Raw genomic sequence first — 21,185 nt, 5'->3', positions numbered from 1 at the left:
AATAAGAAAGAACAAAAAATCCCATAAAGAAGCCCATATTTGCCATGTGCTATACCAGTGGTCTCAAACTCAATTCCTGGAGGGCCAAAGCTCTGCAGAGTTTAGTTCCAACCAGCTCCAAATCATACCTGCTTGGAAGTTTCTAGTAATCCTGAAGACCTTGATTAGCTGGATCAGGTGTGTTTGATCCAAGGTGTGTGTGAATTTTAGATCTGCCATTGATGGTAAGCTCAAAAACATTTTGTCAATTAGTTTTGTAACATTTTAGCCTAACCATTTGTTTCTTGGCATGAAAATAGAAGTGGTAGCTGGAATGGCATTACAGTAAATTATAAACAAACAAACAAAAACACTGATCCAGTTTCCTGAATGAAATAAATGCGGTGTTTTGGGCGTCCTCTACGCTCATCATATCACCATGTTCTGCCATTAGATTTAGATTGCATTAGATTGGCCGGAGATGTCCGATGATTTATTTCCTGGGTCAAGCAGTGTGGCCAGTGTCATTATGCTCACCAACGCTTCTCAGTAAATGGTCTCAAGAGACTGCCGCAAAACTGCAAAGCGTCATGATCCTCCATTGTTTACAGTATGTCTCAGCATGCATTAGAGAAGCAACCCTGATGCTCTTCTGCCTGTAACAGGCAGTTCATTGGTTAGAAATGAGATGGCGATACATATGATCTGTCTCAGTTTTAAGATGCTTGCATTTTTATATTAGCTGCGGCATTTGTCTTAAGGCATCGCACTTGAGTGTGCACGTCTTACTTGAGCATTTAAGCTGACTTCAGCAATATTCTCAGCTGAATGAGATTTTGAGTGTGTTCCCACAGCCTGTAAAACAATGGGCACTTCATCCTTTTTATCTGGAAAATGACATGTGTCTGGTGTATGTGCTTTTATATGTGTGGATGTCCATGTGCTCTCTGCTGTGTCGCTTTTTTCTCCAGTCATTGCTAGATGGAAGAATGTATTTATTTATTTGATTTCATATTCACAGATAGCTGAGCAATAATTTGTCTTTTTGCTCCTGCATGCAGAATATATTTCATGTAGCATAATGTGTTAGCATAAAACTGTCATCATTTACACTTCTTCATATTGTCTCAAACCCTTATTGTTTTTTTTTTCTTCTTCCATTGAACACAAAAGATAATGTTTGACAGAATGTTAAAAATTTCCATATAATGAAACTGAATGATTACTAGGGCTTGTGATGCACAACATATATTTGTACTATATTGGTTATCACATTTTGTTTGTGTATTTATCAAGATTGGATTTTTAATTGAGATTAAATTAACAGTTATTGGCCATAACTTAAACATAATTATATAATTCATTGGAAGCAGACTGAATTTTAAAGGGGTCATGAACTGAGAAATCAAAATTCCCTTGATCTTTAGACAAATAAGAGGTCATTGTGGGATAAAAACATTCTGTAAGTTTCGGAACTCAAAACTTTCTCATTTGTATAAAAACAGCTTACATTGAAGCAGATCTGCCAGAATGACAGGTTGTGGATTGTGCCACTTTATGATGTAATAGTGTGGCTAAACATCACCTCATTAGAAGGAGATCAACGCCTGCTTGTACATCACTTCCTGTTTAGCCACGCCCAGTGCCCACTGATTTGTTCACGTAGTAGGTAAATGACAAGAGCAGCAAATGCAGGTCTACACAGAAACCAAACGATAAACTTTCTTTTTAATGAGGTGCCAGACCGCGTCAGTAAGAACTTGGTCCTTTGTTCAGTTCATTTTGAATGCGGATTCATCTAAAAACAAGGCAGAGTTTGTTGCAGGATTTTCAGAAAGATTAAAACTAAAAGACGATGATGTGCTGGCTATATTGGATCCGATGTCGCACCACACAAGTGTGAGCAACTGTTTTTATTACGTGATCACTATTGCTTTTACTGTTAAACAGATTGTTTGATATGAGTAATTATGCATTTTTAACCGAAATCACCGCAGCGTCCATCTATGAAGGATGTAGGTTGTCAAACATACACAACTGTTAGCCAATCATAGCACTGGGTGTTTACTTCCGAGTCTACAATGTGCCACACCTATTCAAATAGAGCGATCTGATGAGGGGGGCCAAAAACAGGACAGAAAATAGCCTTTGATTTCTAAATATTTATTTTTCTAAAAATCGTGATAACAATATAAGTCACATGTGTCGAAAACCTCTCCCCTAGAACAGCAGCACCCCAGAATATTTCTTCTACCACCATAATCAAACACACCTGAACAAGCCAATCAAGGTCTGAAGGGTTATTAGAAAGCTACGGGCAGGTGAGTTTTAATTAGGGTTGGAGCTGAACTCTGCAGGGCTGTGGCTCTCCAGGACCAGAGTTTGCCAACCCTGTTATAAGTGGACCTCAGAGAACAGTACAAAAAATAAAAAATACAGGCAGTTCAGGACCCCTTTAACATTGTTCAACCCTGAAAAGCGTTATCAAAATCTGAAAATCATATAGTTTTCTGTGAGGAATAGAGTTAAATTTAACTTCTCCAAAATATGTCACATCTAATTTTCCTGTTCAAACAAATCAAGTAGCTGGGTTTCCATCAAAATGTGAAGCAAATCTTTTCAAAGTTTTTTTTTAAAGCATTGTCATTTTGGGGTGAATTATCTCTTATTTGTGTTGCATTGTAGTTCAAAAGAAAAGAGGAGTCATAGTGGGTTGGCTAGAGAGTGCATGTACTCCAGTACATGTAAACCGGTTTATAAATGACCGTAAGCCTGTCCCTCATGGCCTCTTACGACCAGAGGACGACCCCCTGAAGGAGAAATCTCATGGTTTGTGCCAAGCTCTCAGCATTGACGTGCTGTTGTGCTTTTCTTGACAGATGTCAAGAGCTCATGGTTGTGTTGAATGAAGCTTTGAAAATATTGATCATATGTCAGACAAATCAATTACTGTGTGGTCCATATGTTCCCACGTATACATATTACATAGTAGAAAGCCCAATTTGTAATTGACTGAGAATGCTTTTCAAATTCCGGTTAAATTCCTGAATTTGAACTGGATTTTAGTGTAGTGAGTAGAATTAAAAAATAAATTCATATAAAGTATAAGAGCAAAAAGTACCATTTTTAACCAAGGAGGGAAAGTCAGTCAACAAATGAGTTGTTCTATACATTACATTGTCTTCTAGAGTTTAAGTCTGAAAAACATTTTCTAAAAGAAAAGTCACATGCGGTTAGTTCTTTGTGTACTTCGGTTAAAAAAGGTAGGGTAGGGTGAAAAACTCCACCTCATTTTCTCCTCCAACTTCAGAATCGTCTGACATCATTAATTCACCCTTTTTTTTTTTTTGTAAATGGCTTTTGACTTTCTTTGCACGTTTGTACTTCTTACTTCGTGTATGTGATTATGTAATGTGTGAGGTCAAGCTAGTGCAAGCATTTATGGTTAAAAAGTATATACATTTGTATTTATTTATTTATTTATTTTTTAGAAAATGACCAAACATTTTGCTAGATAAAACTCTTATTCCTTGGCTGGGATTGTGTAGAGCCCCTTGAAGCTGCATTAAAATTGCAGTTTGAACCTCCATTGAAATCCACTATATGGAGAAATATCCTTTTCCTCAAAAACCTTAATTTCTTTTTGACTGAAGAAAGAAAGACACAAACATCTCGGATGACATGGGGGTGAGAAAATTATCAGGAAATTTTCATTCTGGAAGTGAACTACTCCTTTAATAATTTTTAGACCATGTTGGAAGAACACTTAATTTTCACTTCCTGTAATTTCAGTTTAACTTCCTTTAGGGTGTGGCCAATTTACATTTACACTCATGATTTGTAAGGGAACCTCTTGTTCGTTTCTGAATTCAGTTCTGTTCCAGTCTAAAAATGGCAGTAGAATGTCTTCTGTATCTTGCCAAGTTAATTAAATTGTCTAATGATGTTCCAGGTATTATTCATCTGTCTAAAACTGAAGTGAAGCCAATTGAAACAGCAATATGTGGAGAGCCTGCAACAGGATAATGTCCCAAAACAGTTAAGCAAATCCACAGATGGTTGGCTAAGAGATAAATGGTTAAGAAAATGGTCAAGTAAGTAAGCTCTCAAAACTGCATTGTTATAGCAAGTCAAAGCAAAAATTCTCCAGATCAATGCAGGAGACCAATAAACAATTAGACAAAGAGCCTGCAAGTGATTTCCTGCCAATAATGGCTAAAACCAGCTAATAGTTTGGTATTTTTTTTAACATTTTTGTTGAGCAAATTAGTTTCACGGTGGTTTTGTTGGTGACTCGTGTCATTTTGTGTGTAATATGATTTCAGCTGTCGATCACTGGTCACCATGTACAATCTTTTATTCATTCAGCCCTCAGGTGAAAGTACGAACATACTCAAAACACCAATCTCCCAGAGCGCAACAGTGGGAATAAAGCGATTAGCACATTTGGTCATGCCAGTAGCTTGTTAAAAGCTCAATGGTGATGTTTGGATGTGGGAGGCAGCGCCCACTCTCTGATAATTTGATTCTCCTCCGTTTAAAGTCCAGCTTTAAAATTAAATCTAGTTTAGTTACACTGTTTTTCCATCTATTGCTCTTCATTCTTAATAGTGCATCTCAAAAGTACTGCTCTTGTATTTTGCCTTGTTAACAAATAGCTAAACCGCATTTGTCGCATCCGGGAATGTCTGGTAATCAATCATGCAGAGGTATGTGAAATATAAACCGGTTTTAGTTGTTGCATTATCCGTCTGCCTTTTATTCAAAGATTGTTTTGGATATGCTACCTACACATGGCAAGCTTGCTGAGTCTAAACATAACAACCGATTCATAGTATGCCGTTCACAGTCATTTACATGTAGAAATATGCAGAATAATATTGTAATATGCTAATCCTCATGCTCAGCATATTTGCTATAATGGAGAGCCTGTAAACAGGATACGGGCATTACAATATTTGCAAAAGTAAGAATATGAATTCATATGCACAAACTCCATCTGGGCTCTGTGAACAGTTCTGAAAGCTATTTTTATTTTCTATTGGACCGAATACAATATTTGACGTCAATTGAATTGCATCTATTTTAAAAAGAGATCCCTCAACAAAGAAATATAAATATTAAGTGTTATGTCTTTAAGTCCCAACCTCCTCTTGGGACATTGATTGGATATTGATTTAATTCGGTTGAGAAGGATCTCTATCCCTGGCTATTCATCCATTGTTATAAAAGTAATTTATCTCCCTTGAGCATCATAGCAGCCATAATCTCATGTCACTTAAGGCTCGATTTGCAAGTGATCCCTGAACTATTAACCCCCCAAAAAACAATGCACATTGATCGAAACCTCAGTCCATAAATCAAGTTGGTCTCTAATGACAGACATGTCCGTTACCACTCAGAAAGATACAAAATCATCTCCAATCTCTCGTCAAAATCCGGCTACATTAATATGCAGGTTTAGTGGGGAAAATTAGCATGTACTTCTCTGCAAAACCAACCACCTTGGATACAATCACAGGGTGCAGATGGTTGCCTCTCTGCAACTACCTGTAGCTGAAATACAGCATTGCATGTTGAGAGCTTTTCCTATCATACAAAACCCAGAGTCAAAGCACCCCCAGCCCCGCTAGCACCCTCCCCCATGTTTCTTGCACGCGCACGCACACACACACACACACACAGAGGCTGTGGTGAAGCAGACGCTCAGCAGTGGGATGGATCCTGACTACTAAAGAGCAAAGGAGAGAGAGGAGGGGTGGCAGACAGCCGGCAGAGGTGCATAAATCCTCATTTCCAGATCTGGAGGAAGAAACGTTCGCTGTCCTGGGCGAGACCACCACGTTGGCTTTTCAAAACATCAGGAGGCAGCGCTTGCCACAGCTCGCCGTGAATCCAGGAGAGACGAGGAACCCAGCTGAGGCTGTCAAACGCAGAGGTGGGCTAGGAGGAGGTCTATGACCCTTGATTTTCAGCAGGGGAGTGGCGCAGGGGGACGTAGCTGGCGACGAGCAACAGACGCTCGGCGCTTGTAATCTTCCCATTCACTAATTCATTCCATGCCATTGTCATAGCGATGTAAAGCCATTCTGTGCCGACTGGAGGAGGCACACTCCATTTCCATCAGCGTGTTTTGGTTTCCCTTCACTTCTTTGTGCTTTGTCCCTCAGAAACCGGACGGCGTCACTCCTGTCTTTTCATGTGACTTGGTCTTTCTGGAGCTGTCATTGTGTTTGGTTCTGCATGGAATGACAGCTGCTTTTATAGAGACGGCGGAAGAGGTCGCGGATGGAGTGAGGACTGCCACTAACTGGAAAGCTCCTTGAGAAATCGTAAAGAACCTCTTCAAAGACTTGCTGCTTTTTCAAGTGTTTAGACTTGCCTCGTTGCACACTTTCTACCATTTGTCTCACTGGATACCAATGACAGCCATGAAGGGAGACTCCGAAGACAGCATTGAAAGTGTGAGGCCGTCCAGCCTGCAAGTTTTCGCCAACTCCTCCACACTACATGGCATGAGTCACATATTCGCCTATGGCCACATGACATTCCGTCGCTTCTTATGGACGCTGTCCTTCATGGGCTCTTTGGGTCTCCTGATGTTTGTGTGCATGGACAGAGTGTACTACTACTTCGAGTTCCCCCACGTCACCAAACTTGACGAGGTGGCGGCACCCAACCTCACCTTTCCGGCTGTCACCTTCTGCAACCTCAATGAGTTTCGTTTCTCGAAGATCACGAAGAATGATCTGTACCATGTCGGGGAGCTGCTGGCACTGCTCAACGAGAACCACCAGATCGCTAACCCTCACCTAGCCGAGCCGGAAGTCCTGGCTTTGTTGAAGGAGAAAGCTAATTTTGTCCACTTCAAGGCCAAGCAGTTCAACATGACGGATTTCTACAACCGCACGGGCCATGATATCAACGAGATGCTCTTGCAGTGCACCTTCAGAGGGGAGGATTGCATCCCTCTAAACTTCACCACTGTAAGTTACCATGGTGGTATATTCTTCAAAGTTCAAGCACTGTTGGTTTACAGGAAAATATTGCTCGACATGAGCTATATAGGGCCATTGACTGAGACAGTGTGTATTGAATTACGCAAACTAGTCCCCCCTTCAGACTACTCCTTTGTTGACAAGAGACTTCTCATTTTTTTGCTGTTGCAGTGTAGTTTTTTTCCTCCTTGAAACCATTTGCAGCTGAAAAATCTATACGTTGAAATATGCAATTACATTTATGAATCAATGGCTGCTGGGCAGTAAAAATCAAAAATGACTGTCAAATAGCTACTTCTCAAAAGACATTACAAGAGTGCACATGCTCTCTCACTCAGTTCTTGACCAAGTCCAACTGTAATTGCACAAATGTACAACTAAGGCAAGATGAATTTCTGCCCGCAGTGAGGGAATTGTAACTTTAAAATGAGAACATGTTCAATATCTTTATGCTAATGTTTCCCAATTTTTAGTGAGAAAAGTAATCACCTCTAATCTAAAGAAAACTGAATTTATGAAAATAGTCTTCCTTTATGGGCTAGTTTGATTAAAACATGATCGCCACATTTAAATTGATTCAATGTAGATTGACAAGCAGCAAATTCTGAGCTACGCTGATGAACTTAATTAAGATGCTTAGCATTAAAATGGTTTATCTGTGGCATTTGTAGGCTAAAGCATGTTGAGCATTTCTGTTATTTAATATTTCCCACTTCATTCCATTTGCACTTTAGCTACGCCTTAGCTGTGGTCTTATATGAATAAATACCTTGTTCAAATAAAGAAATTACATAAACAGCTAGGGCAAAGAGTGCAATGTCACATTCTTGCAGTTATAGTTTTTGCATTGAAAGGGCTGGGAGACTATGAAAGACAGGAAGATTTGGTGAAAAAGAGGGCAACAAATGTGAAACAGGTGTTATCATGCATTGCACAGTGATAATGATTGATTGCAGTGGTTTACTTTAGATGATGCATTCCTGTGAGATGTTTTTTTTCTGCATTTTTCTATTTGCTGCTTTTGCATTTCCTTTTAACTTGATTTATGCAGAGCATTTAGAGCAAATTGAGACAAGTGACTGATTCTAATTTATTCTCGGATCCTGGTTTGGACATGTGGAACAATTTTTGCAGAATTTTGCTGGTATCAGAAATGGATGGGGTAGGAAATGAGAGGAAAGTCTTCTTTTAAGAAGGTACTCCACACTTGTTCAAAATATACATTTGCATGATTTAATGAATAATTCACCCCAAAATAAAATTACCCAAATTTGTGCCATTTCTAACCTATCCCATTATGACTTTCTCTTTAATAGAATTTTTGAAGAATATCCTGGTCACTCTTTTTATAATAAAAGTGAATGATGACTAGGTCTTGAAAGCTCCAAAATGACCAAATAAAACCATATTGACTGTATGACACTATGTGCCAAGTCTGAAGTCATGTAATATCTTTTTTTTTTTTTATTCATCATAGGGCTTCAGAAGACTTTGTATATAGTTAGTCCTATGGATTGCTTTTAAGATATTTTAGGATGTGTTGGCATGCTTTTTGAAGCTTAAGTGCATTATTCCACAATCATACTAATATGTTTTAGGGGTTGACCGAAATGTTTATTACATTTTTCAATTTTGATTATTACAGATAATACATGGATTGACGATTATTTGAACCAATATGTATGTCTGGTAAAATAAATGATAATTAATGTCAAAATTAAGAATTACAAGGGCTCTGACAAAAAACTTTCTTTAAAAATGCTTTTAAATTATTCTATCAGCTTTTTTTTTTTTTTAAATGACTGATGTCAATAATAATAAAATGCTTAATAATGGCACCGTTAATCATCCAGGCTGATAATCAGTCTACCCCTAATATGTTTTAATATTATTTTTACTCCCCATTCATGGTAATATGCAGTAGTAATCATGCAATAGAGTGACCAGTAAAGATTTCTCCTTTTGAGTTCCATGCAGTGAAGTCACTCAGGTTTGGAAAGACATGAGAGTGATGGCAGAATTTTGATTTTTGGGTAAACTATTCCACTGAGACGTCAACAGGTCGTGCAATTTAATTTGGCACAATGGCCTTTTAATATTTAAGATACTTAGCAGAAAGATTATTTGGTGTGTTCAGCATACCCTGTTTCTTATTTTGTATCATTTACCTTTAATTTCCATCGTAAGTATCCTAAATGACCAGAAATGAGGTACAATAGGGGGTCATTAACTGGACTATAAGTGCCATAAACTCTGAGTGCAAACATTATGCTAATTATCTCTATAGTGGATTTTGATTGACTCTAATGAAAATAAGTATTGAGATCAGGTATCTACAATATGGTCTCCTGACAATATATAAATCAATGCTGAGTACCAGTGTAAAACCTCTGGGCCCAGAGTGCACATACCTAGTTTAGAGAGAAATCGGTGCTTAATGAAAATTAAGCGTACTTAGGAAAACCCAAGTACCTATTAACATTCAGTGTTGTTCTTGAAACCCTCAGGGGCTGGATCCTGGTCTTTAGCATTCAAAAGCACAACCCTCAACACCTTACATACATCTGTTTTCAGCTGCCTGAGCATCACGGCCGAATCGCTGTGATCCAGCTCATATTAAAGCCCCCTTTCTGTCGGCCAAATAACGTGCCCTATACCTTTTTACTTGGAGAAAGGGCTTTCTTCATTAACATGAGTGTTGCCTGGCAACAAGGCATTGCATTGCACTGCAAATCATTCATGGGTAATTGCTATTGTTGTGCATGATGACAAACACTCACTAGGTAGTTGAGATGACTCCAAAACCGTCACTTTGTGCATTTGTATGTGCATGTGCACAAATACATACGTATTTAAACTGTTTTGTGAAAGTACTATAAAAGCTGCAGATTGCGGCTGGTCACAAACATTCATGCTGAGGTTGATGAGGTTCTGCCCTTAAACAAATGCATTATGGGAGAGACACAGTAGTGCATTATATATTCCTTGTCGGACATTGCGCATTATGTATTCCAGTGCTTGTGCTGCTCAAACAGTTCAGGTGCATTGTCTTTCTTTAGTCCACTGAAAAATTGTAGGTGTATAAAACAGCTATGTTCAGATAAAAAAAAAAAGTTCAAGTAAAAGCTTTATGTGACATTGTCAATATGTGGTGGTTTGTGGCTTATAATGATAACACAAATTGCATTCTTTTTTTCCACTTTTATATAATGCATTTACATGTGGCTTATAATGGTTGTAACATTAAAATTGGATGCATTGTTTTCTTATTTATTATATATATATTTTTTAGAATGCATTTGCATAATGTGGCAGATAACGATTGAAACATTAAAACTGCATAGATTGTTTTCCCATTTTTTTTTTAAATGCATTTATATAGTGTGGCAGATAATGATTGTAACATTAAAATTTAATGCGCCCCCCCCCCCCTTTTTTACTTTATTTATGTACATGGTATCTCTTGCATAGAATATAAATAAAAAATAAATTTCATATATTTAGGAATTATTATACTAAAGAATTTTCATGGATATTTTGATTAAATTCTATGTGAATTATGAGCCTGTATGAAATATTTTGCCTGGTCTGAGATAGGATTCAGCATTTGGCACACGTGCACAGACACATTGAGCTGTAATGCCCATGTGGGACACACAGACTCGGATTAACCATAGATAGACCGATTTGGCTGTTGCCTCCGGGCCTTGAAGTCCAAAGGGCCTTGAGCTGCAACCAGGTTTTTTTTTTTTTTAGTCCAGCCAGTGACTCATTCTAAACTGCTTCATCAAGTAATTTGGAATGGGTTTAGTCAGGTTTTCAAGCAACACAATGACTTTACTGATGGATGTGCATTAAATTCTGGCAAGTTTGTAATCTGTGGCTGTAAGAATGTTTAAGGTTGGAAGGGAGTGTGCTACAAATAGTCATTAACCATCACTTTGATGGACTGGGTTGTACATTTTCTGTCATGCTTTATTTTATGCTGTCATGAACTATTCGTTTTGCCTGTTGAGTTAAGTACACAGAGGACCCCAATGGGTAGCTGATGAATCAAAAACATATAAAAACGTGTAATTGAACATTTGTGTAGATATGTTGATCAACTAGTTGTTTGGGGTCAGTAGGATATACATGTATTTTTTTGTTTGTTTGTTTAAAAGAAATGTAGTTTTTTTTTCAGCAAGGATGCATTAAATTGATCAAAAGTGCCAAAGACTTTTACATTGTTACAGGATTGTTAGAAACGATTTCAAATAAATGCAGTTCTTTTAATATTTCTATACATCAAATAATCCTGAACTAATTATCTTTCCACAAAAATATTAAGCAGCACAACAGAATTAAGTTTTCAACTTAAATATTTCTTGAGCAGCAAATCAGCATATTAGAATAATTTCTGAAGTATCATGTGACACTGAAGACTGGAGTAATGAATCTGAAAATTCAGCTTTGATCACAGAAATAAATTACATTTTAAAACCTACTCAAATATAAATCAGATATTTTAAATATTAATAATTTTTCACAATTTTGCTGTTTTTACTGTGTTTTTGATCAAATATATGCAGCCTTAGTGAGCAGAAGAAACTTCTTTCAAAAACATTAAAATACCAGCCACAAACTTTTGAAACTGACATTTTAAAAGCCATTAAAGGCATTAAATTTGAAAGATTTTTATTCAGGCAATTGAATAGAATAAGTTATTTTAGCCGATAGAGCTGCTTTCTAGACCCAATTCACCACGCAGACTGAATTGTTCATGACCGCGTCAGTAAAGTATTCTGGTTGATATTTGTACATCACAGGAATGTCTGAGGCACAGGCTCTTTTACTCTTACCAATTGGGATTTATACAGGTTTTTCTTTTTATTCTGCTTTCACAATTTGAAAAAAGCCAGTAGATGCAATAGGGGTTTGTGATTGGGTCAACATCTCACAAATGATTTCACTGGAATGAAACCTATTTTCTCACATCTCCATCCTGGTTTATTTTTCCTAGAGGTGATTTGTTTAAAAATTGATGTGTTCTTGTTTATCCTTCTTATCGTCGTCTTCCCTCCTTGATTTTCCGCCCTCTCTACAGTCTCCATAAATTACAAGTGGTAAAGCCCAAATCACATACTTGAGGATTTACGAATCAATCATCTCTCTCTGTTTTAGAAGTCTTAAAGGTGTGCTATAAGCCATTTTGCTATAGACTTAGCTATTGATTTAACCTGTCTTCATCTCTTCAACCGCATGCCCTTCCTGCAAAACCTGAATGTGAAGCTGACTGACAGGCAGAGAGTGAGTATGGGACTTTATTTTGCAGGTGACACCTCAAGACACATTTTATGTGCAGAACCTTTAATTGTTTGAATTAGGGTTAAGGTTAAGTTTGTTTGACAGGAATGTTGTTCCAGCACCAACAAAAGATGTTGATTCAGGCAAAGTCACGATCACCCTTAAAGATAAAGAGCTAGATTTCATCTGTGCTCAGTCTAAGCGCAAAATCTGTGATTGTTTTCATATTGAGAGCACTCAGATTTGATCCATAATGCACATAATGCAATAAAACCGGACATAGTGTTTGATTGTTGTTGAAGTATATCTGGTATGTTTAATGTGCACTCTGTACCACAGCATCCTTGCATTATTTCAATGCACAATGAAAGAAAAAGCTCTTCACACTACAGGAAAACGCATTATCTAATTGCCCCATTCACGCTACGTCAGGAAAATGCAAAGCGTGAGAGGATAAACTTCACATAAATCACATAATAGATGTCTTTTGAACACTGCCTTTCAAGCATCTTCCGTCTTTATAACACTGTGTTCCGTTTAATGTCAGAAAAGCAGCGAGAGCAACTTAACTGCTTGTGATTGTAATTATGGTCATTTACTTTCATGCCCTTTCGATTCAAGCCGACATGATGGAATTCACTCTAGATTACAGTATTGTTCACACGTCTGTTGTATTTCTGTGGCAGGTTTGATACAAAGTGCTGCAAGAAAGCATGTAAACAAAGTAAGGCCTTTGCACTAGCATGCATTATCAGAGCACAAATAGCTTGTGTTCAACAAACAAATAGACTTTGGAGTCTCAAGAGACATTTATGTGATTCTTTTTGTTTAGTCGTAAAATTTAAGCATTTGTTGCTAACCGTTACTCAGGTGCTTGCTTTGAGCCCGGATGCTTTTTTCTGACTCTATTTGATTAATATTCATCTTGACCTGCTGCTCGCAGTCCTCTTTGAGATGAAATTCGCTTCACTTTTTATGTTTCTTGCGCTAACTGTTGCCGAGCCTCAGGGACTTGAACAGATTGAGGTGGATTTTAGCTATAAAAGTCAACGGCGGCATCTTTTGCGGCTGAGGAAACCTCAGAAGATGACGCCGCTCGTCTCATGATCGTCGGCTTATGATGTTTGTCGTTTGACTTGAGGGTGATTCACCAGAAGTGGTGTCACAATATAGTCTACATCAGTAACTTTTATGATGCTTTTGGGAAACGGCACAATTTTTCGAGGATCTTCCTGATGCTATCATTCTCCTGAAGTGCACAAGGGCTGCGTTATAAATGAGTTATGAGAGTCAAAGGCCAGTGTTTTTGGCAGGAAAACGAATGCCGCCACCATTTAAGGTAATGCCGGGTCAGCGTGCCTTAAAATATGTTCACACATTTCCAGTGGTTTGTAAAAAGTGATGCTGAGCTTTATGCGAATGTGTGTGGGGATTCATTCACTGTATGGGTTTATGCAGATATTCTCAGTTCGGATGCAAATCTGTTGTGAATAATCAAGCAGGCATTTGAGGACAGGGTTGGGGGAACTGATTCACAGATGCATTGTGATTCTTTCACAAATGAGTCTGTATCGATATACAGAAATTAACAACTGGAATTTGAAGCAAATTATTAATAATTTTGCTTATTAATATGTACGTGCAGAATAATTACAGGTTGGGCAAATTTGGGTAAAATCTGCCACTCTCTTAATCTAGCAATTTTTTTTTCTGTGGACATACACAGTACTATCATACATATACAGCTGTCTGTTATTTTAATATATTATAAACAAATTATATAAACAATATTTAAACATGCTGACATTGCAGTTCTTTTCAAACAATTTCTTGGGATAGTATTGGAGACATCAGTTAGAATAGGTGAAATTATATACAAATTAAGATTATTTAGAATATTTCATTTATATTTATATAAATAATAAATTAAATATTTTAATCAATAGAGTATTTATTTTAAATATTTATATAAATAATAATTTAATATTATTCAAATATTTTTAATATTTCATTAATAATAGCAATAATGTTTCATAATTATATATTTAATAATTCAAATTATGTAATATTTAATAAAAATGAATTCTATTTAATATCATATACCATTATTTTCCCTAAAAAAAAATATTTTAATTAATTTTAAATAAAGGGTTTTTGTTGTTGTTGTTGTTGTTGTTAAATATATGATTTAAATAAAGAAAAACACATTTAGTGAAAAATATATGCATGCACATTTACTAAAAAATGCGCTGTATAAATAAGTTCTGACAGCGCATTTGCATACCGACATGGACGACAGCTGTTAATGCACAATTTTTAGGATTCATATTTTAAAATATAATAGTATTGTCACACTTTATTATTTTTATTTTATTTAGTTTATTTAACTAAAAGTGCAATAATAAGATCACTATTATTAATTTATATTGAATTTATATATATACATATATATTATGAATAGAATAGAATAATATATATATATATATATATATATATATATATATATATATATATATATATAATAATTATTAAAGAACCAGGCTGAAAAACTTATGTGCACCCCTTTGTATAATTACATGTTGGTAAATTTACAGCGTATAAAAACATTTTTGTTTTCCTGACAGAACATGAGCTATGGATTATTAAATGAAGCATGTGAGGTAAAAGATGTAAGAAATTCTAATCTATTACTATACTGTTGTTTTCTTGGTTATTTTACTACAAATTGTCACCGTGTCATATGGCCTGACCCTAAATTATGTGAGTCTAATTACAATTGAGAGCAGACATACTTGAAATAGAATTAGGTGTTTATTTTTCCTCAGTCTCATTTCTTCTTGGCTAGGGAACAACATAAGTAAAATGTGGATCAGGTTACTCCACTCTCCCCTACAGAAAATAATTGTTATACAACGTTTGGCAACTTGGTACTCATTTTCTGATGCTTTAACCCTGTCTGTGCTGGAATGATTGTCCGCATGAACAGGGATCTTGTATATGTGCCTTTAGTGTCATAGTTGGGCTGCTACTGTCCATGATACTTGTTTACCTGACGGGAGAAATGCTTGTGGAATGTAAATTATTTTGTGCTGCGGTAACCTGCAGTTTATTTTTTGATACTGAACCCAATGTCCCACTGCTAGTGTGACAGAGTTTCGGGCCATTTGACAGAACTGTCACTTGCCCTACTGGTTCAGCGAAGCGCTGTCACTGCATCTTGCATTGGTTGTTTTTATATCTTTCAAACTTTAAGCATAAGTTCTTCACTGATAAATTGAACAATGTTGTTGCACTCTGAGTCATAGGTCACCAAAGAAATACTGCATAGCTGGCTGAAATAGATGAAGGTTTGTTGATGGTGTTGTTGTTTTTGTTTAAGTTTTTTTGGGCTTTTATGGATTTTTATTTGGATAGGACCGTAGAGTGACGACAGGAAAGCATTGGGTGGAGAGTGGGGAGGAGGATCGGCAAAGACCCTCGAGACGGGAATCGAACTTGGGTCGCCGTGAGCGCAGCTTTTTTTTATTTTTTATGACTGCCGTATTCGCAAATATTTTCCGAGCAAATTAAGTGCACATTTTTATCATGTGTAAAATTACTGATTAGTATGGCAGATAAAAGCAGCTCATTTTTAACACCAACAAAATTCTATAGGAGCAATACTTACAGAACTCAGGTGATTTTTCAAACTTGATGTTCTGTTGTGGTAGGCGCATATTTGGCACACTGCCTTTGTCTTGTCCTCACTCAATGAGGACAGCTGGCCAATCACAGCACACCTCGCTTTTTTAGAAATAAACATACTTTTTTTTTTTTTTTTTTTTGCTGTCCAAATAATGGGAGCTGGGGCAAAATTATGAAATTATTAATTATAAAAAAAAAACTATATATTTTAATTAATTTTATTTAAACATTTGTTTATTTTGGCGATTTTTTTTTTTTTTTTTTTAATACTGTATATAATTTATTTATAATATAAATAAATGTATATTAATTTTTTAAAATTTATTTTAAAAAGTGTTTAAATGTTTCATAAATATTTTTAAATTAGTTTATTTTTGCAAATTTCTTATACAACGCAGCTAATAGGACAATTATTTTTGTATATGTATGTTTTTAATAATCATTCTTTTTTTAGTTAAATACTATGCAACTAAAGGAAGCTGGGGCAGAGTTTATATATGTTGTTATATAATCCAAATGCTAATTTATTTTTGCATTATTTAATACAATGCAACTAATAGATGTTAAATTTAAATAAAATTTTGTCTTTTTTAAATATTCATTTATTTTTGCAATTTTGTAACTTTAGGTGAAGTTGGGGCAGAATCATTATTTATATTAATTTGTATGATTTTTATTTTTAATATTCATGTATTTTTGCAAATCTTACTTTTTTTTCTTAACTCTCCAACTAATACAAAACGGGGCAGAATTATTGTTTTTTTTATATTTTATTATTAATTTATTTGTTAATATTTTTTGTTCATTCATTTCTCATTCTTCAGTAGCTATTTCACCAAATAGCTTATGTGTATAACTAGGTATATTTGGTAGATATATTTGAAACGGTTTAAGTGTGTTTCCTTCATTTTATTGTGACACATTCGATTAAATCCAGAAAAGGTCTCCATCTCTGTTTCGACGTCTCTAGGCAAAGACAGTGTCCTTTAAATGCCCATCTTTATCGATTTGATCCCACTGACCAGTCCATTTTGTTTTGAACAAAGCATTCTGCGTTGACCTGCTTCAATCTCAATATTTTTTTCTGGATGATTTGTGTCCACTGGAGTGTGGAATTAGTCATTTGTTTCAAATAGAGACATCTCCTCTCGATTTGAAGAGCACGTTTGGATTATAACACACTGAGACATCTGAACTCGCACCACTGCCAGGGAAGAAGCCGCCAATCACATTAGACGAGGCAGCAATCCAGTTTCACTCAAACTAGACTATTGTCTGCTGGAGAGGCCTGCGGTGACTCGAGGGGACGAAGTTGTGATGGGAAATAAGAAAGAGACGTGATAAAAAAAGACCTGCTTTGATGTGGGTTCGTGAATATCGCTTTTAAAGAGGATGATTTCGAAATCTTACTTTTGAGACCGTGTCACGTGTTTCAAAGCAATCCGCTTAAAATTGAATTGGATGAACTTGGGTGTAAAGTCAGAAAGTAAGTGTGAAATCTCGAGCAAAGTCAGGTCAGGTTTGCATTGCATGATCAAAACATTCAGCCGGTCAAGGAAAAGTCGCAAGATGAACAGTTTTCTTTGACAAAACATGAATCATGTGCGATTAGATGGTAAAAAGGGTAATTTTTGTTTTCATATTGCTTTTAAACCCTTTCATTCCCAAGTGAATATGAAAACCAGTTTTATTATGAGGTGAACTTACAAATATATATGAAGATAGGGTAAGGAAAATTTCTTGCAGTTGTCTGTGACTCATTTTGCTCTGAGTGCACAAGCAGTATGGGATACGTATGTGTTTTTCATTTCATTTTATTTGCTGTAAGAAAACTATTACATTGTGTTCTCTCGAGACTTGTTATGCTTCTAAAACTGAAGGCTATGAAATAATGTTTTGTCAGGGGACCACACAGAGAAACATGGAGATGAGTGTGCAAATAATTGTCCGTATTACATCAATGCATATGAAAAAGGACTGCTGTGGAAAGTATTTTCTCTCATGAAATGTGTCATGATGATCGTTCTATACCTAGACATGGGAAGTGCCCTAATCTAGAAAGTCAGAAATTGTCAATGAAGCATATGCTGTGCTCCACCAGTGCATGAAACCAGGATAATTTCTGAAACATTCACCAAGATGAGCTAATAAGGATACGGAGGTGGAATGAAAAAGCATTAATGGTTCAGAAGGTTGAGCTGTTATGGCTTTGTTTCGAGCATGATTAGCTTCGTAATGAAGGCGAGGATCTCTCCCTGAAGCTAGAACTCTTACATATTCATTCATGAAAACATTATGAAGACACATATGGGTTTTAAAGCAAAGCGAATTTGATTCAAGTAAGGAACTCGGGACCGATAATCAGGGAAGAGGATAGGTCATCGCTATATCTGATGCTTGAATAATGTGTCAGATGTATCCAGAAGCAGCATTGGTCATACCTTGCCATTGATCTGTTGTAGGTGTATCTTGGTTATGTAAGGCTCTTGGAAAAGACTGTTTAGTTGGTATTAGGAAACTACTTTGAAACTAATACTGTTGCTTGCCAAGTTACAGCTTAAAGTCAAACAACCTTTTACAACGTATTGCTGCTTTTTGCTCGTTTCTGTTGAACATCAATAGAACATTTGTCATTTTAATTATTGCTGCATACAAGCTCAAAAACAATGAGGGTTTCTGAATGACATGCAAAAATATTACCATCATGGTTATGAATTTTGTCTGCCTGTTTAAATGCCTAGTTTTAGTTTAATTGTATCTGATTTAAGTTATGCACTATACATTTTGAAAGTCACAATAGACATAATTATTTGTATATTTATTTTATTATATTATATTATTTTTATTAATATAGTTTCATTATATTTAAAGCTATGCAACTAATAGTATTTTTTTTAATATTAATTTATTTTTGCAAAACTAAGTTAAATTATACACTTCTGTTCAAAAGTTTGGAGTCTGTAATATTATTTGAATGCTTAAAAAGTCTCTTATGCTTACCCAGGCATCATTTATTTGATCAAAAATACAGTTAAAACAGTAATAGTGTGAAATATTATTACAATTTATAATAACTGTTTTGTATGTTAATGTATTTTAAGATTTAATTTATTTATGTGATACAAAGCTGATTTTTCAGCATCATTTCTCCAGTCTTCAGTGTCACATGGTCCTTCGGGAATTATTCTAATATTCTGATTTTCTGCTCAAATAACATTTCTTATTGTTGTCAATGTTGAAAACAGTTTTGTCGGAAATTTTTCATAACATTATAAATATCTTTACTGTGCATCTTGTTCAATTTATTGCATCGTTGCTGAATAAAAGTATTAATTTCTTTCAAAACCCCAAACTTTGAATGACCCTCGACTTGTCAGATATGTTATTTAACGTTATTTAATGACATTTGGATGCATTTTTAGAATAAATGGACTAAAAACTGAAGTGTCACAGTTCCCTGGCTTCCTCTGTATACTGTAGCCATGTTTAATGCAGTGAGTCTGACCTTTTGTGTTTTAAGGTTACTGAGTAGCTCTAGTGGCAGATTTAACGATTTAAGGCTGTCAGCTGTGGTTTGGGCAGATAGAGAGTCTCACATTGTGTACTGGATCAATGCCATCGATGGTATTTGCTGTGATTAGATGCTCTGATTTCTCGGTGAGTTTGGAGATGTGTGAGCGCAGATGAACATAAGGGAGTCATTGACATCTGAAATCGTCTCTGTGCCTAAGCTTATCAGCACATGCTTCCCCAGCACTTGTCACTATGCTGATGAAGCTGTAGCTCTGCTATTGTGTTAGACGGCGACATCAAACTCATTGACGCCGCATGCTCCTCAATCCTTCGCAATAGCCCTAAGTGAGGATTGTGCCATGTTTCATTTTTGACAGGAATGAAAACGAGGCTGTGAGGGATAGAAGTACAGTGTTCAGTGGGTTGTGCTGTTATTTAACAACATGATAATTGTTCAGGTGAGGAAAAATCTTTCATGAAACAATTATAAAAGTTGAAAAACAAAACATTCCTAGGGCCCTGTTATATATATAAAAAAAGTTTCTATGAATGAATTAATTAGACATGATTTTTTTGATTATTAAAATGGAATAAAACAATTAAAATGGAGTCCAGAAAATTTTTAACAGAAACATAGTTTAATAAAAAAAGAAATAAAATACAATTTAAAATTGAAACAAAACAGAGGCCTAATATGTCACTTTTTAAAAAACATTTAATAAATTGTGGTTTAATTTGATCAGTTTCATGATTTTAGTTAATTAGACATGCTTTTCGATTATAAAACTTTTATGGAACCATTAAAATAAAATAAATAAATAAATAAAAAACGGAATTTGGGGGGAAAATTTGATTTCATAGGGCCCTAGATATATAAATATAAAATGATCTTATTTATACTGATCTTTTTAACTTGAATCTTAGATATTAATTCTTTATTTATATCGATAACCTTTAGCAACACTTTGTAGCTAAATCATACATTTAATAATTATATAATTAAAAATAAATTGTTTTTTTTAATGTTTTCAAATCTAAATTCATTGTTAAATACCAATTTTAATTTTTGTAATTTTTTTATATTATTTTCAAAACAATTTTTAAATAATACATTTACTGTAAATTAAAGGTAATTTTAAATATTTGTAAAAAATGTAATACATTTATTCATTGTGTGTATGTATATTTTTGTATCAATATTAAATGTATGATTTGGCAAAAAAAAATAAAAAAAAAAATAAAAAAAGGTTATTATTATCAATGACAGGACTAAATAATGCACAGGATTTCCAGGAACACAACTGAGTGATTATTTAAATGAATCTGTAAATGTTTTTGACTGTTTATTAAAATGAAAGGTTTGAATGAACCAGCTCATTAAAATGATTAAGACTTCCCAATGATATTAGAAAGATTTACTTATTTAGTTGCAAGGCTGTTTAAACAAATTACTGTACTTACAGCTCTGTAACACTGCACTGCTGGAAAAGTTTCTGGAAAAGTTACTTTATGCAGCCGAGCTACAGTCACGCAACTGAACAGTCTAGTTAAATTAATTATTAATTTATACTTTATTGATCATAAGCATTCATGAAAGACACAATTCCAGTGCTACAGACTCCTACACAGTGATATCATTTATATTTCTTCACTGAATTTGCTGTTCTTATCATTGCTTTATGGATATATCATTAATGTAAATTATTACAGACATTCAGTGTGATC

General features: G+C 35.3%; 1 protein-coding gene across 2 annotated transcripts in view; it reads left to right on the top strand.

Annotated features, from left to right (window-relative positions):
- The first annotated feature begins 5,646 nt into the window (after window positions 1–5,646).
- LOC109049998 (acid-sensing ion channel 1C) overlaps window positions 5,647–21,185 on the top strand; it is an 83,415-nt gene continuing 67,876 nt past the window's right edge. The window contains exons 1-2 of one of the 2 annotated variants that reach the window (XM_042752339.1): window positions 5,647–5,917; window positions 6,150–6,965. In XM_042752339.1, the coding sequence (XP_042608273.1) occupies window positions 6,402–6,965 (564 nt within the window). In that variant the 5' untranslated portion in view covers window positions 5,647–5,917; window positions 6,150–6,401. Of the gene's footprint in view, window positions 6,966–21,185 lie in introns of both variants that reach the window. The other variant, XM_042752338.1, reaches the window with a different exon arrangement.

The sequence above is a fragment of the Cyprinus carpio genome, chromosome B24, assembly GCF_018340385.1.
Source record: "Cyprinus carpio isolate SPL01 chromosome B24, ASM1834038v1, whole genome shotgun sequence".
NCBI lineage: Eukaryota > Metazoa > Chordata > Actinopteri > Cypriniformes > Cyprinidae > Cyprinus > Cyprinus carpio.
The sequence above is the reverse complement of the archived record's forward strand: the minus strand, read 5'-3'. Positions and strand labels throughout refer to the sequence as shown.